The sequence below is a fragment of the Bos grunniens genome, chromosome 29 (genome assembly GCF_055505025.1).
Source record: "Bos grunniens cultivar Pamir isolate PY7600 chromosome 29, Bosgru_T2T1.0, whole genome shotgun sequence".
In the NCBI taxonomy this organism is placed as follows: Eukaryota; Metazoa; Chordata; class Mammalia; order Artiodactyla; family Bovidae; genus Bos; species Bos grunniens.
In genome coordinates, this window is record NC_141193.1 from 40,365,689 (window position 1) to 40,381,286 (window position 15,598).

Genomic DNA, 15,598 nt, shown 5'->3' on the forward strand with positions numbered 1-15,598 from the left:
ACTACAACCTCTACTGTTTATAAGGATGTTCCTGCTAAATAAAAATATCTAAATGAAGCTTAAAAATGTACAGTCTTTTCTACAATGCAGACATACAAAGGATTATAAGAGACTATTATGAACAAGTATATGGCAATAAAATGGATAACCTGGAAGAAATGGACAGATTCTTAGAAAAGTTCAATCTGAACCAGGAAGAAATAGAAATAGAAATTATGAACAAATAGAAATTATGAACAATCCAATTACAAGCATTGAAATTGAAGCTGTGATCAAAATCTCCCCAAAAACAAAAGCCTAGGACCAGATGGCTTCACAGGAGAATTCTATCAAACATTTAGAGAAGAGCTAATGCCTATCCTCCTAAAACTCTTTCAAAAAATTGCAGAGGAAGGAACACTTCCAGACTCATTCTACAAGGCCACCGTCACCCTGATACCAAAACCAACCAACCAAAGACAACACAAAAATGAAAACTAAAGGGCAATATCACTGATGAACATAGGTGCAAAAGTCCTCAACAAAATTTTAGCAAACAGAATTCAGCAACACATCAAAAAGCTCATACACCATCATCAAGTTGGGTTTATTCCAGGAATGCAAGGATTCTTCAATATATGCAAATCAATCACTGTGATACACCATATCAACAAACTGAAAGATAAAAAACATATGATCATCTCAATAGATGCAGAAAAAGCCTTTGACAAAATCCAGCACCCATTTATGATTAAAACTCTTCAAAAAGTGGGCATAGAAGGAACCTACCTCAACAGAGTAAAGGTCATACATGATAAGCCTACAGCAAACATTATTCTCAATTTTGAAAAACTGAAAGCATTCCAAGATCAGGAATAACACAAGGGTGTCCACTTTCACCACTATTATTCAACATAGTTCTGGAAGTCCTAGCTTCAGCAATCATAGAAGAAAAAGAAATAAAAGGAATCCAAATCAGAAAAGAAGTAAAGCTCTCCCTGTTTGCAGATGACATGATACTGTACATAGAAAACCCTAAAGATAGTATCAGAAAGTTACTAGAGCTAATCAGTGAATTTAGCAAAGTTGCATGATACAAAATCAATACACAAAAATCACTTGCATTTCTATATACCAACAATGAAAAATCAGAGGAATTAAGGAATCAATCCCATTCACCACTGCAACAAAAAGAACTAAATATCTAGGAATAAACTTATCTAAGGAGACATAAGAAATGTACACAGAAAATTATAAGACACTGATGAAAGAAATAAAAGATGATATAAACAGATGGAGAGATATTCCATGTTCCTGGATAGGAAGAATCAATATTGTGAAAATAACTATACTGCCAAATGCAACCTACAGATTCAATGTGATCCCTATCAAATTACCAATGGCATTTTTCATAGAATTAGAACAAAAAATTTCACAATCCATATGGAAACATAAAAGACCCTGAATAGCCAAAGCAGTCTTGAGAAAGAAGAATGGAGCTGGAGGAATCAACCTTCCTGACTTCATATTATACTACAAAGCTACGGTCATCAAGACAGCATGGTACTGGCACAAAAACAGAAATACAGACCAATGCAACAAGATAGAAAGCCCAGAAATAAACCCTTGCACCTATGGGTACCTTATTTTTAACAAAGGAGGCAAGAATATACAGTGGGGCAAAGACAGCCTCTTCAATAAATGGTGCCGGGAAAACTGGACAGCTACGTGTAAAAGAATGAAATTAGAACACTTTCTAACACCATATACAAAGATAAACTGAAAATGGATTAAAGGCCTACATTTAAGACAACTCTTAGAGAAAAACATAGGCAGAACACTCGATGACGTAAATCAAAGCAAAATCCTCTATGACAAACCTCCTAGAGCAATGGGAATAAAAACAAAAGTAACAAGTAGGACCTGATTAAACTTAAAAGCTTTTGCACAGCAAAGGAAACTATAAGCAAGGTGAAAAGACAACTCTCAGAATGGAAGGATATAATAGCAAATGAAACAACCGGCAAAGGATTAATTTTCAAAATATACAAGCAGCTCATACAAGTCAATGCCCAAAAAAACAACCCAATCAAAAAGCTGGAAAAAGACCTGAAAGACATTTCTTCAAAGACATACAGATGGCTAACAAGCACATGAAAAGATGCTCAACATACGCAAATCAAAACACAATGAGATATCACCTCACATGGGTCAGAATGGCTCTCATCAAAAAGTCTATAAACAATAAGTGCTGGAGAGGGAGTAGAGAAAGGGAACGCTCTTGCACTGTTGGTGGGAATGTAAATTGATACAGCCACTCTGGAAGATGGTATGGAGATTCCTTAAAAAACTAGGACTAAAAACACCATATTACCCAGTAATCCCACTCCTAGGCATATACCCTGAGGAAACCAAAATTGAAAAAGAAACATGTATCCCATTGTTAATTGCAACACTATTTACAATATCTAGAACATGGAAGCAACCTGGATGTCCATCAATAGATGAATGGAGAAAGATGCAGTACATATACACAATGGAATATTGCTCAGCCATTATGGAACGTGTTTGAGTCAGTTCTAGTGAGGTGGATGAACCTAGAACCTATTATACAGAGTGAAGTGTGTCAGAAAGAGAAAGATAAATACTGTATTCTAATGCACATATACAGAATCTAGAAAAATGGTACTGAAGAATTTATTTACAGGGGAGCAGTGGAGAAACAGACATAGGGAATAGACTTATGGACATGGGGAGAGGGGAGGAGAGGGTGAGATGTTTGGAAAGAGTAACATGGAAACTTACATTACCATATGCAAGATAGATTGCTACCGGGAATTTGCTGTATGTCTCAGGAAACTGAAACGGGGGCTCTGTAACAACCTAGAGGGGTGGGATGGGAAGGGAGATGGGAGGGAGGTTCAAAAGGGAGGGGATATATGTATACCTATGGCTGATTCATGATGCGGTTTGACAAAAAACAATAAATTCTGTAAAGCAATTACCCTTTAATAAAAAAATTTAAAAAAAAGAGTGCAGTACAGTCTTTTCTACTATTAGTTCATTAAAGGTTTTCCGTGCTTGATGTGTGTGTGATTTTTTGTTGTTGCTTGGAGGAAGGGTGCTATTATTAACCCTGAACAAACGTCTGCTTTTGTGTTCTGTAACAAAAAATGTTTGGGGCCCTATTTTTGCAGTTTACAGAGTAGGTGAGGAAAGTCGGCGTGGCAGAGGATGGGGTTTACTCCATTGTACCATAAGATATATCTGTGCTAATACCCCATTCTGATGAGTCAACACAAACATTTTACAATGAGCAATATTGAAACAAAGACCAGGCATCCTGCACCTGGCGTTAATTTTTCATAGACTCCAGATGCCTATGCACAGAAATCTCAAGACCAGCAGTCAAAGAAATGCAAACTGCATGCAAGAGGAAGATAACAAGATAGCAAGATTTTGTCTTTTGTTCAAAAACAAAAGTGACAGTTCCATTCCATTTTACCAGGAATCTGTAAACATTCATTCAGATCCAGGCTGTTGCAATTATCCAGGTCGCTTCAGCTAGTTTTGGTTTTTTTTTTTTTTTTGGTCCTCTTTAGGTTGAACATCTCTACAGATGAAGTGCCATCTTTATTCCTTTACTAATAGAAATTCCATTATTAGCCTTGTTCATATTCTTCGGAAGAAAATAGACTAAAAACTGGGGTGTTACTAGACACAAGTGCAGAGCAAGGCTAAGAGGAATAAAATAGAAAACGAAATCCGACATGATTGAGAATGATGAGTCAAGTAGTATTTAGAATCCGGAAAGGACAAAACACACTTGGAACACCGTGAACCAGGACTGAAACTCATCACCGAACAAACCCTATTTAGAGCTGACCTAAGCTTACGATGGTTTAAATTCAACATCCAGGGGCTGGAGGCAGCGTCTGTGAAAGCGATGGTGGGGCAGAACAGACAGGTTTCAAGGATGTTAGAGACAAGAAGGATTATTTCCTCATTGTCATCTCACTGCTGCCTAAGTTCTTACATTTTAAGTAGTAATCAGTACATACAGAATTGTTTAGTAAACATCATATTTAAGGCAGTGTACTTAGGATGGTAATATGTAGGCAGAGGAAACACATGTGGTTTTTTGTTTTCTTTTTAAAAAAACTTTTATTGGCGTATAGTTGCTTTACAATATCATGTTAGCTTCTACTGGACCACAAAATGAATCAGCCATGGTAGTGGTGTAGTCGCCAAGTCATGTTTGACTCTTGTGACCTGTAGCCCACCAGGCTCTTCTGTCCATGGGATTTACCAGGTAAGAATATGAGAGTGGATTGCCATTTCCTTCTTCAGGGGATCTTCCTGTATCTTCTAGACCCAGGAATTGAACCCAGTCTCCTGCATTGAAGGTGGATTCTTTACCGACTGAGCCACCAGGGAAGCCCTATATGCACACATATACCTTCTCCCTTTCAGATTTACCTCCCAAGGAAACACATGGTTTTGCTCTGCAAAGACTTTACTGTGTCATATGAAAACAAGAGAAATCTTTCGAATGCTTATAATATAAAACAGAGAAACATCACAAGAGATACAGGCAAAGAACCACAATGGGGGTGAAGGGGAAAGGCAGATGGAATTAGGGTTTGAAGGCCTGGTTTCTTTCATGGTCATAGCATCTATATGATTTTTAAACAAGGTACTGATCCTCTAAAATGGAGATATTAATATTAGGGCCACTTGATGTTGGTCTTATGATGATGAAACAAGAAAGTGTAGATTAAAGCAGTATGGATGTAGGTTTCTTACTCTTATTTTTCTTCAAGGAGTGTTAATCAGGGTTGAAATAATGAGGCAGAAGGTATATCATCTGGTTACACTGTGTGAGGCAAGTCCCATGGAAGGAAATGTGAGTTGTCTTAAAAGATGGAACTTCACTTTGTGGTTCCATAACTGTTCTGTTCTTCTTTTTCTGATTGACCTAGAGGATTCTTACCTTAAGTAAATGATCCATCTCTCACCTGTGTTGTTCCTAATATCTCTTCTGAATGCTCAAAGAGGAAGATGAGGGCTCAAGGAAAACTGAGGACTATGCCTCGCTCCATACTATTCTTTCATGCCTCAGTGCCATTGCACCTACTGAGGCAGCCTCACTCATTTCCTTCACCTGATACACCACTATTTTAAAGCCATCTCCAGACCTCTCTCCTCTTTTTATTCTTCCTTGGTCATCTTTCCTCTCCATTCAAGCAGATGGGGCACGTCCACCTTGCTGCATGCACTGTGGTTTGTCTATCCCTCGATTGCTGCTTTCAGCATGCTATGCTGAAGTGGTTTTGGATTCAGTGGTTTTCTCCTTCACTAGATGAACCTATAAAAAAATGGGCTCTGGGGCCAGATAACTAGTTTCAAGGCCTGGCCTTTCCATTTATTAGTTGTGTGATCATGAAGAAGTTACTTAACTTCTGTAAATTTTGTAAAGTGGAAATGATAGTGCCCACATCAGAGAGCTGTTGACAGAACTGGGTGAAATATACATGAAGGACTTAGAACAGTACGTGACACACGATAAGTGCTCAGCATATACTATCACTTTTATACTAAAGTACCAAGTCTGGGATGTGTCAGACAGGACGTACTAATTATTTGCTAAAGAAATTAATATGCATTTTAAGACTACAAAATATTTGGCAAAGAATGATTTATTTGTTTAGTTTGCAGTGGCTTTGCAAAATATAATTGCTATACTATTTTGATAATAGATGTATATTACATATATCTGTGTATGCACATGTGCAATATTAAATTACAATTGTGACAAATACTGTGAACAACTCTTACAGGATAGTATTCAAGTGTGTGGTACAGATATATATGTAATTGTTCATTTAATGTTTGTCTCATCCACTTGAATCTAAATGCCCTCAAGGTAGGGTTTGAACTTGTGCTGTTTATTGCTATCTTCCCTGGCATATTACATAATTTCTGATACATAAAATGTATCTGGTAAATACTGGTTGAATGACAGATCAGATGGAAAATGGACCATCTTTACACAATTAGTAAATATCTTTACGATTCCTTTCTACTTAGAATGCCCTCTTCCATCATTATCAAATTCTGTTTGATCTTCATAACCCAACTGAGATCTATGAAGCTTGGCACCCCTTAATTCTTAGAGCAATTCATGGGTACTTAAGGCACTCAACAAGGTCCATTTGAAAATTCCTGGTGGGCAGAATTCCATATAAGTATCATCAGGGGTTCTGTTGATTTAATCATTTTAGCATTTCAACCAGTGCTTGGCAAGCTGCATGACCTTCACATTAGACCAAAACCAAACATGATGGCTAGCAGCACAAGGAACGCCGATTTTGTACATTTCAGCAAAAGACAGTCAGCTTTTCAGCTAAAGTTCCAGTTGGGCAAGGGGTAGGGCAGTGTCTCTGCCAAAGTGATGTTGAGATAAGTTGGAGTGCACTTTCCGGTCTTTATCCTGTGTTTCCTCTCTCCAACGTGTATTTTAGGCTGCACATGGAGGTTCTCTCGGGAAGATTATTGTATCTTGAGATTTTATGTAAGGTTTATTATTAGTACCCAACTGCACTGGCTGAAAAACTGCTTGTGATCTATGGCTTATTGTGAGTGTGAGAGATGATCCAGACGAGCCAGGTGGCCTCGTATTCTAATGCAGTGTTAGTAATCCACATTTACAGGAGATGCACAGACAGCTTGTGAAGATTTCAGGTCAGTGTTTCTAAGATCAGCTACATCCAAGTATGTCTACACTTCCTAAATATCATTCATCTCTTAGTGTTTTATTTTAAAAGGCAACAAATCTATTTTAAAGAAGATAATTATGTCAATATAGTTTTTAATTCACTTAATATGCTTAATGCATCATTGTGAAGATGTGTAGTTCAAGAATATATCTGGATATCCTAAAAAATGAAGGGTATTATTAGCCAAGAATGTCACATACTCAGTTATGTATATGTGTGTAAATGTGTGTGTGTGTATGAAATACGTATCACTGGGTTTAAAAAGTACATAAAACATGGAATAAATGAAGCTCTTTCCTGAGATCTAAATTATATATTCTAAAACTAAATAGAGGTTCAGTTTAAACAGAATTATTTTCAACTGGTAGTAATATTTTAATGATGGCTATGATTTCTAAAAATAGTCCTCATAAAATTATGATGACATAATGATACATTTAATGCAAGACTTGGAGGCAATCTGAGAAGAGTTGAGAGACTGGCAAATTCCTAATATCTTTGGGAAAAGACTTAGAAGAGTCAAAATGAAGAAAATATGAATAAAACTTGAATATGTCTACATAAATGCCTGCAATATGGGGACCCAGACACGGGAATGGAAGAAGAGTAGCCCATGGACTACAGTAACTGAAACCAAGTCTATTTTTCCCCAGAAAGGTCTGTCTTCGGCACTAACACATTACCACTCCCACCATCGCAGCCACCACGGTGCTTTAGTCAAGGTTTATTGTTATCTCCGGATGGATTTGAATAGAAATAATTTTATGAAGTCAGTATAGACAAAGCCCTTGATGAAAACTGCCGTGTAGTAACTAGAAATGATGGAATTGGAGACACTCAGTTGATTTCCCTCATTCCGCCCATGCTCACCAAGCACTCTGTTGTGCTAGGCACTATGGTAGGCCCTAGGAATAGATACAGCCTATATTCAAGGAGTTTGATACATGAAAACAAAACAAAAAACCAACAAATATCGCTTCCTTTTTTGAACATATTTTTCTTTTCTCCTTAACTCCAAGAAGTTGCAATATAATTAGAGAGACCGAAAAGAAAATATGATTAAATAATTTGGGTGACAGATCGGAGGTGCCTGAGATCTCAAGGAATTGAGATAGGAGAAAACAGCTCTGTCTAGCCAGAGAAAGCTCTACAAAGGAGGAGACACTTGAGCTTCACCAGGGGTATCATAACCTTCATGATAAAACAAAGGAGGAAGAGTTTAATAAAGATAGGAGAAGCAAACTTTACACAGCAGATTCCAGGTCAAAGTAGAATGATTACAACTTAATCTGATTTAGAAAGCTTCCCGCCAAGAATGGCTTAAACCCTTGCAAAACCTATATTTTATGTCCTCGACAATTAAGATAAACTTACAGAGATCCAACCAGAAAATAGTATTCAATGAGAAGAACTTTAAATCTTTAAAACAGGTGATTCCTCAGTTACCGAGAAAAACATAATGAAATCTAACTTGAGTCAGTTGAAAACAACTCGTATTTCAAAGAAGACCAACTCTATGTCATAAATAATGTTTTTCTTAAAGAATTCCAAATAACTGCGGGTCTTAATTTTAAAGAGTGTTCTCTTATTTTTAATAGATTATCTCAATCCTTCAAAAAAGAGCTACTTAAAGAATCACGTATTTTTATATTCTTCTTGCAGGTCCCATTCACCCCACCTCAGCCTATCAAATGTAGCCAGCCTGTTCTGGTTTGATCTTTATAAGCACAAACATTATATTTGCAGTGGAAAACACAATGACACTGACTCACTTATTTAATTCACCTTATGTATCTATGCACTTCCAAAATACACATTTCTAAGCCATTTTTACAAATCTCTAAGTAGAGCATCATTACTTTTCTAAAGGAACAAACACACTTTTCAGGGAGAGGCTTTATGGTAGATTTTACTTGGCTAAGCAAAGAATCAGAATATAAAACTAACTTCTGGCTTCCTGATCTAAGTATCAAACCCACTGCAAAAAGGTATTCAAGCCACTCTAAGTGCTTTTGGGGGAACCAGCCAGGAAATACACACTGTAGACTGTTTCAAACGTTAATATGAAGAATATCAATCTTGCGCCCTTTCTCTACTACTTGTTACTTTTAGAAACTACCATCTTCAGTAGGGTAAGTTTCCCTGGACCACTGTCTATTCTTTCTCACCGATCAATATTTAACCCTTTAATAATTCAGATTTCACATAGAGCAAAAGAAGACATATTTTTATCAAACAAGAACTACAGAGAAGATACCACATCTTTAAATGCATAGAATATATGCATTTTACCTATAGCTATAAAGGAAGAAATAGCAGGAAAGTGAAAGAGTCTCTAGGAAAATAAAAGGAAATGCCCCTTACCGGAATAAATGCATGTTGCATAGCTTGCTCACATTGTTTTAAAGAAGCAATAGTATCCCACAGAAGCTGATAATTTTCAGCCCGAGAAGCACTTGGCCGCTGCATGGCGAAAGCTAGTAACACTCAAACTGAGCTCAAAGAACCCAGTTGAAGAAGGAAGGAAAAAAAAAAAAAAACCCTGCAGATCTGTTACATAAACTTCTTAATTAGATCTGCTACACAAACTGCTATCTTAAGACTTAAAAAAAAAAGTTAATCAGAACATTTCTTTTGGGGGATAACTGGGCATGACTTGAACAGAGACAGATGTTTTCATTGGGAAGGATTTTCGTTCCCACACTTGTGAAAAGCAATCCCATCAGTGTTGCCCTGTCTTTACACGGATCTGGCGAAACTGCACATACCATAAGTGTGTGGGGGGAAAGAAGTAGGAGGGAGAGAAATGTAAAAAAAAATATTTCCACCAGAAGACTTGGGTGGCAGGCCCCGGAGGTAGAATTTGAATAGCTTGTGAAAAGTAGTAAAATTGAAGGGAGTGGGTTACACACACACACACACACACACACACAGAAAGGCAGGTGTCTACACTTGTCTGCTCTGTGTGAAATACGTGCCTTCTCACAGTGTCATTTAATATGTCCAATTTTTCTCTCAGTTTAGCTATGATCTAGATGTGATATATGTTTCATCTATAGGGTATCACTGCCTTTATTAACTGCAGTTATTTATCTAGGGTTATTTCTAAAAACTAGCTAGAAAATCTTTGAGTACAACAGGAGTCAATAATTTATCTTAAAATCCAAGAGTAATTAGAAGACCTTTCTGTTGTTTCGTATGTTAGGTAAAGGCACATTTAGTTCTTCTTCTAGGCAGAATTTACATAAACAATGCCAGGAAAAGTGAACCTTCAAATATTCCAGGGACCTGAGAGTGGGCTACACATCACTGGAATATGTTAATTCAAAATAAGTCGCTTGCACACTTTAGCAAAAAGGTATGTAGGCAGGCTCAATCATTCAGTGTCCAACTTTTTGCAACACCCTCCCTCCCTGGACTATAGCCCCCCAGGATCCTCTCTCCATGGGATTTTCCAGGCAAGAATACTGGAGTGGGTAGCCATTCTTTTCTCCAGGGGATCTTCCTGACCCAGGGATTGAATCCACTTCTTCTACATTGGCAGGCAGGTTCTTTACCACTGAGCCACCTGGGAAGCCCAGCAAAAGGTGTAAGTTGAACCTAAGTAAAAATTGAACAACAGCATATAGCAACAGATTTGGAATGTTCCTTCCCTTAAGACAGGAGCCCACAAGGTAAGGTGTGGCTCCACCAGCCCCTAGGCTGTGGGATCATTGAGGCAAGGGATAATGCACCTTGTAAGGTACTAAGCACTTTGAAGTTCCAAAGGAATTTATGTTCTCAGGACTAATTACGCAGCCAACAATGGGGATATCTGTTCATGTCTTTTTAGGAGTAAGGGGTAAGCTGAGGGCAATACATAGCATGATGAGTAACTTGTGCTTTTAATTGACCTAGAAAATCCAAGGAGTGTAAAACAAGGTACAATTTGTAGAAAACAGCGTGATAACATAAATGAAGGATTCTTTGCTGTATTATTTTTAGAAGAGCTGCATGATTTGGGTTACCTAGATTTTCTGCATTTGTACCCTGGTGATGGTGGGTGAGTTCATACTAATGACCTTGCTGTGCGAGAGTCTCAAAGGCAAAGTTTGCCTCTTATTTCATTTATTTTTCAATTCTGAACTGAAGGAATTGCAGGTGGAACTGATCTTTCAAAATTTCTACCTGGGCTAATTTGCAAGGAGGCTGCTTTTCCTTAATATTTTGTGAGTACACACCATAAGGCTCCTGCCATTAGACAATTTGTTTTTCGGTATCAATTCAAGCAGCCTTCTCTTTCCCCCATTCATGGTGTTCTTCTGTTCAGCTCACACCCACGGGCCCTCCTCTGCCTTCACTCTGCTGCCCCTATACTCTCCCATCTGCCCCAGCCACATGCTTCTTCCTCGTGCACTGTCGACCAGCCAGCCCGCAACTCCCAGAAAGTGTTCTGTCACTAGCAGGTATTTGTATTTCTGATCAAACAACAGGAAAATAAAAGTTGTTTTCTAAGTTACCCTCCAAAATATGCTATCTGAAAACCTTGAACAAATATTCATCATTACTCCAGACCTCAGTCTCTGGGTCTTCTGTCCTGCCTTGGACTTCTACCTATTGCTCATCAGATTCCTTCTTGTGTTTTTCATTTAAGCAGCATTGTTTAAAAGATGCTTCTTTCCTTACTCTTTGGCCAAAAGGTACAGAATCCACAGTCTGCATGTAGAAACTCTACATGAAAAACACTCTTGGAATCATGCATTCATTCATTTATTGATCCAAGAAGCATATCAAGAATCTCCCATGTGCTACATTTTTTCACTGTATTTTGAGCAAATGGATATATCAGATGTTGATTTTTGTTTTTAAGGAGCTTAGAGTTTAACTGAAAGGATGATACATGGGCACAAATAACAAAAAAAGACCAGTTAAAAAAGGGTAGGTGTCGTAAAAGAGCTGGTGTAAACTATTTATAAAACAATGGAAAAGAAAAATTACATCAACTAGGAAAATTAGGGCAGCTTCATAGATTTAGCACTTGGCTAGAGACTGAAGTTACGGTATAATTAGGACTTGCAGAGATAGGTAGGGGGCATTCCTGAAGAAGAGCTAGAATAAAGGGTCAGAGTGGGAAAGATCATTACTAGTTGTTTCTGGGAAAAAAAGAAAAAACATGAACCCAAGGCTCAGATGGTAAAGAATCCACTTGCAGTGCAAGAGACCTGGCTTGGATCCCCGAGTCAGGAAGATCCCTTGGAAAAGGGCATGGCAACCCACCCAAGTATTCTTGCCTGGAGAATTCCATGGACAGAGGAGCATGGTAGGCTATAGTGCATGGGGTCACAAAAAGTCAGACACGACTGAGCAACTAACACTTTGGCTTTTTCATGATTGTTACTGGAGTCAAGTAACAATTATTGAATACAACTATTATTCTTGAATAAAATGTCAGTAGCTTCCTGTTCCTAATGGCAATCAATCTTAGCTTTAACCAATTTTTAGAGCATCAGTGTGCATAAATTCAGTGAAACCAAATCTCACAAGAGAGTAAATGTCATATATTTATTCCTTACTCTTTAAAATAGGAATATTGACATACTTCGGAGGGTTTAGGGGCTCAATCATTTCAGTCATATTGCTTTTTTGTTTATTCAGTACATATATCATGTTTTTACTCATACCCAATCACTTCTGTAAGTCTAAAGTCTATTACCTTCGATATTCAAGTGGAGTCTACCATGAGTCTTAACCTGATCTAATGTTTGATGTAATTCAGTTTGGGTCAGTTTAACAAACATTTATTGAGCTCTACTATGTGCTAAGTAAGCACTAAGATAAAAAGATAAATATTATATAATGTCAATTTTCTACTTATTTCCAACTGCCCCTCAGTATGCACTTACCTCTGCCCACAAAGTAGAATGTTATACATATTTTCTTTTTGTGAGCACAATGCCTGATATGTAATGGCTACTATTTCTGTTAAATCCTCAGTCACTAGGCCATATGTCCATAATATTGAAATACCTCTGAATTAGATTAAAGGACTTAGAATGTTAAAAGTACTTTTTATTTGGTAGTACTGCCATGCTCAAACAGGTCTGTATTTGAAAGCTTTCTGCTGGGACTGGTTTAAATATAACTTTGTGACAACAGAAATGGAGCAATGATTTACATTCCTATCTGAAAAACCAAAAAAACTGAAAATAAAACATATGAAACAATGAGTCAAATGTGGACAGAGAAGAAAAATCAGTGAACTCTGGGAGACAGGAAACAAACGAGATAAGTCCTGTGACTGCCCCATTTACCACCTTGAGTGTCTAGGCCACATCACAGAAGAAGGGGATCCAGGTGGAACCCAGTGAACCTGCTGAATTGAGGATACAGAAATGGTTTTCTGGAGAAAACAAAGCAATAGGGGAAATAGAGAAATTCATAATTGTAATTGGAGTTTTCAATATACTACTCTGAATAATTAATATACTAAGCAGTTACAGTCTATAAGGATATGTAAAACCTTTATGAAACCATCCATCAATTTAGGCTAATATACTTTTAAAAATGTGGACTTCCCCGGTGGCTCAGCAGTTAAAAAATCCACCTGCAGAAACTGTGGGTTCAATCCTTGGGTCAGGAAGATTCCCTGAAGGAGGGCATGGCAACCCACTATAGTAGTCTTACCTGGAGAGTCCTATGGACAGAGGAGCCTGGAGGGCTACAGTCTATAGGGTCGCAAAGAGTCAGACATGACTGAAGTGACTGAGTATGCACCTTTAAAAAAACATTCCACCCTACAACAACAATCTTCGCAAGTGCTCATGGAACATTTACCAAGATAGAGCATATTCTGAGCCATAGATCAAATTATAATAAATTTAAAAGAATTCAGCCAAAGAAAATATATTCTCTCACCATAGTAAAATTAAGTTGTATCCACAACAGAACAATCTCTGAAAATTCCCAAAATATTTGACAAGCAAATAACACACTTAAATTACCTACTGGCCAAAGAAGAAATCAAAAGGAAGTGAGAATGCATTTTGAACTGAATGAAATAAAACCACAATGTATCAACATCTGTTGGATGCCCTTAAAGCAATACTTAAGGAAAGAAGAACTATACACAAAAAAGATCTTCATGACCCAGATAACCAAGATAGTGTGATCACTTACCTAGAGCCAGATATCCTGGAACGAGAAGTCAAGTGGGCATTAGGAAGCATCACTATGAACAAAGCTAGTGGAGATGATAGAATTCCAGCTGAGCTATTTCAAATTCTAAAAGATGATGCTGTGAAAGTGCTGCATTCAATATGCAAGCACATTTGGAAACTCATCAGTGGCCACAGGGCTGGAAAAGGTCAGTTTTCATTCCAATCCCAAAGAAAGGCAGTGCCAAAGAATGTTCAAACTACCACACAATTGCACTCATCTCACACGCTGGCAAAATAATGCTCAAAATTCTCCAAGCCAGCCTTCAACAGTATGTGAACTGTGAACTTCCAGATGTTTAAGCTGGATTTAGAAAAGGCAGAGGAAACAGAGATCAAATTGCCAACATCCGCTGGATCATCGAAAAAGCAAGAAAGTTCCAGAAAAACATCTACTTCTGCTTTATTGATTATGCCAAAGCCTTTGACTGTTTGGATCACAACAAACTGTGGAAAATTCTTCAAGAGATGGGCATACCAGACCACCTGACCTGCCTCCTGAGAAATCTGTACACAGGTCAAGAAGCAACAGTTAGAACTGGACATGGAACAACAGACTGGTTCCAAATCGGGAAAGGAGTACTCAAGGCTGTACGCTGTCACCCTGCTTATTTAATTTATATGCAGAGTACATCATGAGAAACGCTGGGCTGGATGAAGCACAAGCTGGAATCAAGATTGCCGGGAGAAATATCAATAACCTCAGATACGCAGATAACACCACCCTTCTGGCAGAAAGCAAAGAGGGACTAAAGAGCCTCTTGAACGTGAAAGAGGAGAGTGAAAAAGTAGGCTTAAAACTCAACATTCAGAAAACTAAGATCATGGCATCCAGTGCCATCACTTCATGGCAAATAGATGGGGAAACAATGGAAACAGTGACAGACTTTATTTTGAGGGCTCCAAAATCACTGTAGATAGTGACTGTAGCCATAAAATTAAAAGACACTTGTTCCTTGGAAAAAAAGCTATGACCAACCTAGACAGCATATTAAAAAGCAGAGACATTATTCTGCCAACAAAGGTCCATTTAGTCAAAGCTATGGTTTTTCCAGTAGTCATGTGTGGATTTAGAGTTGTACTACCAAGAAAGCTGGGCAACAAAGAATTGATGCTCTTGAACTGTGGTGTTGGAAAAGACTCTGGAGCCTCCCTTGGATTGCGAGGAGATCCAACCAGTCAATCCTAAAGAAAATCAGTCCTGAATATTGATTGGAAGGACTGATGTTGAAGCTGAAACTCCAATACTTTGGCCAGTTGATGCAAAGAACTGACTCATTGGAAAAGGCACTGATGCTGGGAAAGATTGAAGCCAGGAAGAGAAGGGGATGATAGAGGATGAGATGGCTGGATGGCATCACTGACTCAGTGGACAAGAGTTTGAGCAAGCTCTCGGAGTTGATGATGGACAGGGAAGACTGGCGTGCTGCAGTACATGGGGTGGCAAATAGTCTGACATGACTGAGTTACTGAACTGAACTGACTGAAGGAAATAATAGATTTTCTGTGGTGGCTTAGATAGTAAAGAATCTGCTTGCAATGCAAGAGACCTGAGTTTGATCCCTGGGTCAGGAAGATCCCCAGGAGAAGGGGATGGCTACCACTCCAGTATTTTGGCCTAGAGAATCCCATGGACAGAGGTGCCTG

The 15,598-nt window shown here is 38.2% G+C and overlaps 1 protein-coding gene across 32 annotated transcripts in view; it reads right to left on the reverse strand.

Annotated features, from left to right (window-relative positions):
- The window catches only part of DLG2 (discs large MAGUK scaffold protein 2), a 2,335,250-nt gene that overhangs the window by 888,795 nt on the left and 1,430,857 nt on the right, over positions 1 to 15,598 (reverse strand). For 3 of the 32 annotated variants that reach the window (XM_086384643.1, XM_086384638.1, XM_086384634.1), the window contains exon 1: positions 9,123 to 9,242. The exons of the other annotated variants lie outside the window; for them this stretch is intronic. In XM_086384643.1, coding sequence (XP_086240769.1) covers positions 9,123 to 9,227 — 105 coding nt within the window. In that variant the 5' untranslated portion in view covers positions 9,228 to 9,242. Of the gene's footprint in view, positions 1 to 9,122; positions 9,243 to 15,598 lie in introns of those variants that run through there. 32 annotated transcript variants of the gene reach the window in all.